At 40.7% G+C, this 9954-nt stretch overlaps 1 protein-coding gene across 5 annotated transcripts in view; it reads right to left on the bottom strand.

Moving 5' to 3' along the window:
• Window positions 1–8836, bottom strand: part of ttll1 (tubulin tyrosine ligase-like family, member 1) — a 14727-nt gene extending 5891 nt beyond the window's left edge. Inside the window, exons 1-10 of one of the 5 annotated variants that reach the window (XM_020599637.1) lie at window positions 8791–8836; window positions 8352–8500; window positions 8072–8195; window positions 6957–7165; window positions 6652–6832; window positions 6290–6427; window positions 5950–6058; window positions 4995–5138; window positions 3726–3812; window positions 2303–2466 (exon numbers count right to left, since the gene is read on the bottom strand). In XM_020599637.1, the coding sequence (XP_020455293.1) occupies window positions 2303–2466; window positions 3726–3812; window positions 4995–5138; window positions 5950–6058; window positions 6290–6427; window positions 6652–6832; window positions 6957–7165; window positions 8072–8184 (1145 nt within the window). In that variant the 5' untranslated portion in view covers window positions 8185–8195; window positions 8352–8500; window positions 8791–8836. Of the gene's footprint in view, window positions 1–2302; window positions 2467–3725; window positions 3813–4994; window positions 5139–5949; window positions 6059–6289; window positions 6428–6651; window positions 6833–6956; window positions 7166–8071; window positions 8196–8351 lie in introns of all 5 variants that reach the window. The other 4 variants (XM_020599634.1, XM_020599633.1, XM_020599635.1 and 1 more) reach the window with 4 other exon arrangements.
• Window positions 8837–9954: the final 1118 nt, after the last annotated feature.

The following is a 9954-nucleotide window of genomic DNA, read 5'->3' as shown; positions in this document are numbered from 1 at the left end:
TATTTTAAGACTAAGTGTTCTTTGTTACTACGTATTTACCTAAGTGTGCGCCGTGCGGAGTGGCAGCAAGTTACAGCAGCTGTGTCCTCGTTGTGTTCTTTCCCGTGTTTCTATGAAGTCCTGTTCTTATGGTGGTGTCTGTTCTTATGGTGTTATGTTGGTTGTTCTCTATTGCTGCTGTAACACAGAAATTTCCCCACTGTGGGATCAATAAAGTACCTACCTACCTACCTACCTAAGGCAGGCACAGCCACGAGTACTTGACCTTGATGCCACTGTAAGCAGGCACAGTGTGCGAGGACACAGTGTGACTTGTGTTTTTGTACAGCATGCAGGAACACAGGACATGGTTCAACATGACATAAATAGAGAGGTTGAAAAACTAATGAAGGCTTAAATAAACAGGCAGGTAAGGAAGACTGGTTCGCCTATGACAGGTAAGATCCCCCTGCAGAACCTCAGGACAACCAAAGGCAGACACAGCCACAAGTATTTGACCTGGTCGCTGCTGTGAGCAGGCACAGTTTGTGATACTGTGTCATGTTCTTGCACAAGAAGAAAAGACATGATGTTAATAGTAGGATAAAATCCTACAGAGAAGACTGATCCAGTCCAGAGGAGGGTGTGATGTGCTTTGCCCTTGAGGGTAGGGCTGGGCGATAAATAAATCGATAAATCAATTTTATAGATTAATTCGAATGTGTAGTTTACATCAGTTTGGTTGAATGAAAATCGGTTTTATCTTTAACATCCGCCGACGCTCCCCTCTCAGCTCCCGTAGTTCCGAGTGGGCTCAGCCCACCCCCCGCGCGTTTGCCATAGAGATAGCATGGCAGCGAGCAGGGAAGAACTTGTTCAGAAAAAAGGCACAGTGTCATCAGTAATATGGAATTGGTTCGGTTTTGCCGTGTCAGATGCAGAACAAACAACACCCCGCTGCAAAGTGTGTTTAAAGTCTGTTGCTACCAAAGGTAGCAGTACGACCAATTTAATGCAGCACCTCAAACAGAGGCATGCTGCCAGTAGGTGCAGAGAGACTCAGAACAACACAAATCTGAAACTATGTTGTAAATAATCTTTACAATCTAGTCCAGATTTGGTAAGTCCAAGTGTTTGGATTCAGACCTGGTCTGAGATGGTCTAGATCAGGGGTGTCCAATATGTCGATCGCAAAGGTAGTGTTGGTAGATTGCGTGCCATTCAAAAATAAATTAGATGTATCCGGTGTAAAACACGTGCCAAATGAAAAAAAAATGCAAATGGTCAGCGTGATGATTTGTTGTGGCAACCCCTAACTGGAAAAGTATAAAGTGACAATCATTCACATATAGCCTATCATCTATCCTCCCTATGGCATTTGCTACTTGGTTGACATGCAGGGCAACCAGTCTGAGATCTTGTCTTTTCTGATACACGAGTCACCAAGCATGCACAGTCAACCACACGAGCTACTGCAAAACTCCAGTGAGCGAACTACCTTGTCAGCCTTCGAATTAATTTCTACTAAAGGGTATAAAATGAGTGGAGGAGCCCAATCAAGTAAGAAACCGAAAACATTACATGTGGAATGGGAGAAGGACTTTTTTTTTCGCAACGTTATATTCAAGCAACACACCTTGATCTACCATCACTATTCCGAAGAAGGGAAATTTTTTTTTTTGCCATATCGCCCAGCCCTACTTGAGGGGTGTATGTTCATTTATACTTGGGAGTGGGAAAGATACCCTGTCACTGACCTCTCATTAAACTTCAGGGTCTGATGCCCCCCTAACATTTTAGAAAAGTTGCAGCATCTGCCTCAAAGATAAGAAATGCAAAAAACTCTGCTCTGTGTCGACTTCTTCCAAAAATAAACATCTTGCTGAAATATGTGCTCATGAGTGATTTATTTTCAAATGAGACAAGAAGCAACACTAAACAATTCACTGTGCCGAGTAAATCACTTAAACATCTGTCATGTTTAGAACTGAAGGGTCAAACATGAAGGCTGTGACAGAGACCACTGTCTCTATCCCACCATGTAACTAGCAGTTCTGAAGGAGTATAGTGGCATTTTACACCTTCTGGATATGTTAGTGAATTCTGCTGATTGCTACGAACTGGTTAAAAAGCCGGTCCTTCAAGCTGGACTTCAACCTAAGGATGACTGAACACCCAATGACAGTCCTCCGTTCTGTCCACTGAGCTATCAAAAATTAAAAAGTGCTCAAGCCTTGTAATTGTAGAAGGTTCACTTTTAACTCTTATTTTCAGTTGCTACATGTGTGTGTGAATGTGAGTGGTAGATTTGAGTGTGAATTACAGGACTTGATAGTTGCCCAGTGCTTCTCGGGGTGTGCTGCAGTTCCAGCGGCAGTCTGGGATCTCCCCGTTGGGCGTGACAATGTTGAGGGTGTCATTGATGAGGTTGTACTTCAGGATGCGGTCGTTCGCTGTGCTGGACGTCAACGAAGGAGAAGCATTGACCTGAGGAGCACACAGATCCAGAAAATTACATTTATAGTTAAAAAGATCCAGTTTGGAATAAACAATAATATTTAGGTTCATAGCAACAAGTCACAGGTTCATACTGTATTATGGTATCCAAAGAAGCATGAGCACATTGTTTCAAATTCAATTTTTATTTGTATAGCGCCAAATCACAACAAAGGTCATCTCAGAACACTTTACGGAGTAAGGTCTAGACCTTACTATTAAAGGTCTAGACCTTACTATTATCACTATTATTACAGAGGAAAACCCAACAAATCCCCATTGAGCAAGCACTTGGTGACAGCAGGGAGGAAAAACTCCCTTTCATTGCCTCCTCGCCCCAAATAGAAGCTCTTATCAGGAAATGCAGCTGCTAATGTACAATAACAGCTGTGCTCAGAAACATATTCAAAGAGGAACACTAGATACACACCCGAGTATCATGGGTGTCCACAGAAAGATGAAACAATCATTGTTATATCAAAACACACACTTACTTCCATTATAAGACAATACAAAATATACAAAGAATTATGTTATCTTATGCATTAATGAGACTTGGCTACATGCATACATACCTACGGTGTAACCAAAACATAGAAGTTTGCAGGAACAGTTGGTAAAAGCAAGTCTACTAGGTTTGTGGCACATGTTTTTTCGGTTTGTCCCTGAAGAGCATTTATGCCCTACAACCACCTTGGCATCGACCAAAATAGATTAGACTGGTATCTGTGAACAGAAATAGGTCTGACCTAGCCTGGAAACCCAGCAAGTCTGTGCACCGCTGTCAAAATGAGCACAGTTCAAGATACATAACAAGCACAAAAAAGACACAATACAATAATGACAAAAGCATGCTATTTTAAAGTAAAGACCAGCCAGCAAATATCAGCCTGTATTGCTTGGTACACACTCAGTTTCCTTTCTTTTTTCAGCAGTGTTTTTCAGCTGGAATAATGCGGTGGATCAGTGAAAGACACACCTTCAGCACACATTTAAATAAGCCGAAGCACATGTCCAAACATATACATACAAAGATCAACCTCAAGGGCATTTAAAGTGACTCAGTAATAAAAGGAAAGCAATGTGAAGTCACTGTGCAAGCATGTTAAATATCTCTGGGCTTGGTCAAATATGTAGCTGCTGGAACTATGCTATGAAAACAAGTGTTTGAGAGTAATTTGTATCCTATTAGCCCCCTTTTAATGTGAATTTTTAGATGTGCAGGTATGTAATAACGCTGAATTACTCACCTCAATAAGCCATGGCTTGAGCTTGTCATCAATAATGATGTCATACCCGTAACATTCAAAACAATGCTTGTCATTGTTCATCACAGGCTGGGAGAAAGAAGACAGAAACTGAATTAGGAAGACAAATGTAACCAAAGAGTGTTGTGATATGTTGGGAATTTTTAATGCATCAGGGAGTGATTCAGCAGGGAAGGATGTTAGCAAATACCAGCGGACTTAACTATTAGCACACAAAGCAGCCTGTGTGGCAAAGCCTTAAAGGTCACATGATCAGACTGCTTTGTAGAAAAGGGAAGCGTGCATTTACTTAAGTCATTTTAGTTGAGACATCCCCACATGGAAGTAGTGTTACAGCTGTGGGTTGAAAAGTGTTAGCCTGCTGCAATCACTGACAGCCCAGCACTAAAAACAGCCCCTCAAGAGAAACAAAGTAAAACATAGCCACTGTGGTTTAGTGGTTTTTGTACTGTATGCAGCTGAAGCACGAGAGCTGTAAACAGGTCAGTAGGTAGGGGTGGAATGTAACTCAGTACATTTACCCCACTACTGTAAGTACTATTTTGAGGTACAAAACAATACATTTACTTGGGACATATAGTTACATGTTACTTTGTCAGATTAAAAGTTTCTAAGTATAGAATTAATTTCAAAAAGATGCTGTGTTACAAACATTGTACTTTTTCCTCCACCACATTTATCTGAAGACTCTGTAGATTATTAAAAGCCAAAAAACAAATGACTGTTACTACATTTCATTACATATAACTAACCCAGGAGTTTATAGACCAGATACAGTAACATTTCTCCCACCTTTACCAGCTGCAACATTAAAGTGATACTTAACACACCAGTCATTTTAATCCAACAATATGTTTATTATTTTGAACTGGGCCATTCTGCATAATGAGCATGTTTACTTTTGGTACTTTACATAGTATACTGTTGCTAATATTTGTGTGCTTTTACTCTTCTTTTTTTACTTGTAACAGTATTTTTACACAGTGGTATTGCTGCTTTTACTAAACTAGAGGATCTGAGCATTTCTTCCACCACTGAAGGTTATTTAGCAAGCAGAGCTATTTTTTCCTTCTCTAACCTTATATTTATGAAACATTCAAGATACTCAACATATCCAGTGTGCATGAGTCCCATAATTTGCTCATACTTCTAATATTCTTCTATTTCTGTGATGTCAGTCAGCATGTAAGAGTAACAGTCACATATTTTGGACAATCGGTGTAAAAAGACTTGATAAATATGCCCACTTACAGCCACAGCTTTCAGAGACTGCACCACAATCCAGTGGATCTGGTCAAACACTCGACTGGTCACCTCCTTCCCTCTGGTGCTCTCTAGGTACAAACGGAGGTTACCGACCGTCCACTTGCCTCCATGGACATGGTTGTAGTCATCCTGCGTTAAAGGTACACAATCTAACTACATAATGTAATTTTTGCTTCTTTTTTTATGGGGTTCTGTTGTAAAAACATGAACAGATCCGCTTTGAGAGGAACAGTATTGAGAGGAATATTATTTTGTGAAACTATAAATGTAGCCAACAGAAATCTTGCTTCAGTTTAAAGGGGCACTCCACCAACGTCACACATGAACATCAGTAATGAGGAGTACTACGCAGTCTGTGAAAACAGCTAGTACAGAAGCCTGTGTTACTAACTGGGAGTGGGGAACTGGAAAGATATGACCATCTACCAGGTGAAGAAAGTCTAATGACCACTGAGTCGCATTATGGGAAGTGTAAAAATGGCGTTTTTAGAGAGTGACCCATACTAATAGTCAGACTATTGGGTGTCTTTATAGGCGAATGGTTATGATGCAGCCCACCAGGTACAGCGTGTGTGATATCAGTGGATTGAGTCTGACCATCAACCTATGTTGCAATTCTTTCAATCCGTCTCCCCATTTCCTCTCAGTGGTTTACTTTTATATATACCTAACAAAGGCAAAGATGCCCCCCAAAATTAAATTATTTAAAAAGTCAGAATATTGTGGCCTCTGCTGTTTTGTGAAATTGCTAGCTTTAGGGAAGTGCAATAATAAATTGGTGGAATACCCCTTTAATATCCAGTACTACTGATACTAAGGCAGATTTTTAACACCTCATTCTAATAACAATGATTGTGCTTTTTATTATATGAAATATTCTATAACAAATATCAACACCTTATGTAGCCCTACAGGCCACACAGACAGGACACAGACTCACCCCATGTTTTTGGATGGCGACATTTGTGAGGTGAACAAACATGTTGTCCAGTTCACTTGTACTTGGTGTGTACTTGACTGTGCAGAACCTACAGAAGCCCAGCTTATACCTGAGAGCCAAACATCAGAGTGAGATCTATAAGTAAGATACAGGTTGTACAAAACATTTATATAATATTCAAACACATAACTATTATTAATGAATTACCACAATCTTTCCTGTGTAATTTTTAACAAAACTTGGTTCAATTTCAGCAAAAATCTATGACAGACCTGACGTTTGTGATAATATGCAGACATTAGTTAATATTACTGAAGAACTGCTTGTAGCCAGGGCTCACATGTAGCATTTCAGAGGCCGATAGGTGGTCACCAAAACATAAAGACGCAGGTCAAACTTCTTCCCTCCTATCAGCAGAGGATTGTCGATGTAAAGGGAGATGACATATGCTTCCTTGCCACTAGATGCGGCTACAAACCTGGGGGAAAATCACAATCTCTCAAACTAATGTTTTATAACACTGATCATTAGCAGCTTTGGTTATTTTGCTGGGAGTCACTAAGAACAAGGCTATGATAGGTGCTTTTCGGTTTGTTTTCCATTATATAGAGAGGAAAAATACAAAAAAATTTACTCAAAGGAAAATCACTAGATGGTTTTCTTATCTGCAGTAGTGTTACGAGGATGTCGCTGGTAACTCACGAGGAGGTGCGGCTGTCTCTGGACCACTTTTTGATCTGGGATAGTTTGTTGATGAGGAAGATGCCTTTTCCCTGCGCCTTCCCACAGGGCTTCATGATCCATGTGTTCGATGGATTCTTACGAAACTCCTCTACAAATAGATTATAATCAGCCGGGAGCATGAATGTCACAGGGACAAAATCTGCACGAAACATGGGAAAAAGTCAAACATAATCAGCTTTGTCACAGCAAACAGCATGCCTCTCCATGTTTTGTGATGAAGTGTTTGTATATTTCTTCACTTATCCTTTCACTCCGATAGATACCTAGATAAAGGTATTTTCCGTTCTCGTCCTTCTCTGCCAGCGGGCTGCCTTCCTTCTCCAGCTCCTTGCGGTAGCGCTTGATGTTCTTGATCATCAGGTCCTTCCTTGTCAGTTCGTAGTGGTTGGGGAAGTGGTTCACCACCTGGTCATCTGACAGGCGGTAGCCAGTGTCCACACTGAACACATTCCTGATGGTCTGGATACTCATCCTACATGTGGATACAAATGAACCTGTATTCCGGTGATCTAAATATGATATAACAATATGAAGCTTGGGGGGAGGGGGGTCTAATCATTACACATTAACTGAGATATATAAGGTCTGTACTTAAGTATAGTTTTGAGGTTCTTATACTTTGCATGAGTATTTTCATTTTATGCAACTTTTTACCTTCACTACATTTCAGAGGGAAATATTGCACATTTTATGTCCTCCATGTTTATCTGACATCTGTCATTACATCGCCAATTAGGATTTGGCATAATACTTATTTACATAAAATATAATAAATAAAACATCCTATTGGAGAATGTAAATTTACACACTGTGTGAATGTGAGTGTGAATGGTTATCTGTTGGTATATCCCCAGTTATACTTGTCATTTCAAGGGTTTTGTAACCAATCACAATCCAGATGAGATTTAAGACACTTTCATTTACACTTAACCACATATATGTCTCTGTTAAAGGCCCAAAGAGGTACAGTTGTCCACTATATATTTGTTTATGAAGCAAAAGATTAGAAAAAAAATTCTAAATTGTAAATCTGTATAGTACAACTTCTATCATGCCATAGTAATCATTTCACAACCCTTAGCTTCAGAACCACTGGAATAAACTACCTAACTGAATACTGAAAAAGTAGTTAAGATTGTCACCTAAATGCAATATACTGTGTAATAACAAGCTGTTAACTGGGGGCACTGTGCTGTCGAATAAGTACTTTGGACACAGTTTGCTACTTTGTAGTTGGATTTTGAATGCAGGACCTTTACCTGTAATTGAATAGTTTCACATTGTGGATTTGGTACTTTTATGTACTTCAACTACTGCCTATTCGCATGAATCTTTAAGAGCATAGTGTTCTCAGGGGTTCTGTAGAACAAAAACCTACCAGTAGAAATTCCAGTCTTCGTTTTCTGTAACTTGGATCCATTCCCTTTTCTCAAAGTTGTTGATGAGCACTGATTTTTCAATATCTGTCACCCACTTCACCTTACCGGCCATGGTGCCTCCTACTAGGGTGGAGTAAAAACAACAGGTAAACCGATAGAAAACAAAGCAGATACAACTCAGTATAGTACAATGTACAAAGAAAACGAAAAAAATGCATGCTGTTTTTGTGCACCAAAGCAATTTGCATTGCCACTGTGATTTCTATGTGGTCAGACTACCTGCAAATCGATGTCAGAAAACAGCCAGTCATCAGCATCGGCTAGCCGGGCTGTTTGAGCTAGCAGACTGCTGGATCTTCCCCGGACTGCTGCAGAGGCTGGGCGGACATCACATCGTCAGTTATGCAATCTCATCAGACTGCCATTATCTAAACTCACAGAAAAGCACAGCGTCCAGTTTGTTAGCATCACTTTTATCCCCGGCTGGCGACAAAGCTTGTCCTCCACGTTAGCGGGTTTCTTGCTAACAAACTACATTTATTGATCCAGGCGTCGTGAAGCTGGAAACAGTGACGAAACACCCTCCACGGGCAAACTGCTCTTCACAATAAAGGTTTTTGTTAGTGAAACGTAATTACATGTATATGCAATAACCCTACTAGGCGACTTTATAAGAAGAAAATATGTGTATTAAAACATCTCAAAACCATTAAATCACCCTGCTGTGGGCTGTCCATTCCCTGAAAATATAACCTAGCAACGGAGGACGCAATGATGTCATCGCAGGACGTCGTTACAGCAGTATACCAGCAGAGGCCAGTGTTATGCCACTGTGGAATTTAAACATTGAGAAAAACTTCCTGGTGAATAATTTGATTTAACTAGTTAAAAGTTTTATTTATAATGTGTAAATATTTATTTATTCAAAATTTTAATTAGCAGATACTTCAAAATTGCATATTACTTAGTAAAATCTCTTCAATACGCGAGGGACTTTCCTTCACAGACTTTCTTTATACTGCTCATGCTTGGTTAAATTATTCAAGCCAGTCATGTCAGCACGAGTTTGTTTTCTGTGTATGCTGAAAATATCACACTGAACTATGCTTTGTAAGTTATTGTGTTAGTGTGTTATTGGGCCAATAATGGGCCCACCACCTGCAGAAGGATTCGTAGGGGGCTGGTGCACAGTGGATCAGGCAGCGGTTGAAGGCAGGGGCCTCAACGACCCAATCTCTGGACACGGAGACTAGCTCTGGGGACACGGAATGTCACCTCGCTGGTGGGAAAGGAGCCCGAGCTTGTGTGGGAGGTTGAGAGGTACCGACTAGAGATAGTCGGGCTCACTTCCACACACAGCTTGAGCTCCGGAACCTTACTCCTCGAGAGAGGCTGGACTCTCCACTAATCTGGAGTTGCTCACGGTGAGAGGCGGCGGGCTGGTGTGGGCTTGCTTATAGCCCCCCGGCTTAGCTGCCATGTGTTGGCGTTTACCCCGGTGAACGAGAGGGTTGTTTCCCTGCTCCTTCGGGCCGGGGATCGGTCTCTCACTGTCATTTGTGCCTACGGGCTGAATGGCAGTGCAGAGTACTCGGCCTTCTTGGAGTCCGTGGGAGGGGTGTTGGAAAGTGCCCTGACTGGGGAATCCATTGTTCTACTGGGGGATTTCAACGCTCACATGGGCAATGACAGTGATTGTGTTGGGTTTGTTTTTAACTTTTTAACGTATTTTATATTTTGTTTTATATTTTTATATTTTTAGTTAGTTATCTATTCTATTTATTGGTATGTGTGCTTGATATTGAGTGTGAACCGCTGCTGAAACAATGCAATTTCCCAGATTGGGATTAATAAAGTATTTCTATCTATCTATCTATCTATC

This window comes from Monopterus albus, unplaced genomic scaffold, assembly GCF_001952655.1.
Source record: "Monopterus albus unplaced genomic scaffold, M_albus_1.0 scaffold41.1, whole genome shotgun sequence".
NCBI classification, from domain to species: Eukaryota; Metazoa; Chordata; class Actinopteri; order Synbranchiformes; family Synbranchidae; genus Monopterus; species Monopterus albus.
This window is presented reverse-complemented; position numbering and strand designations above follow the sequence as displayed.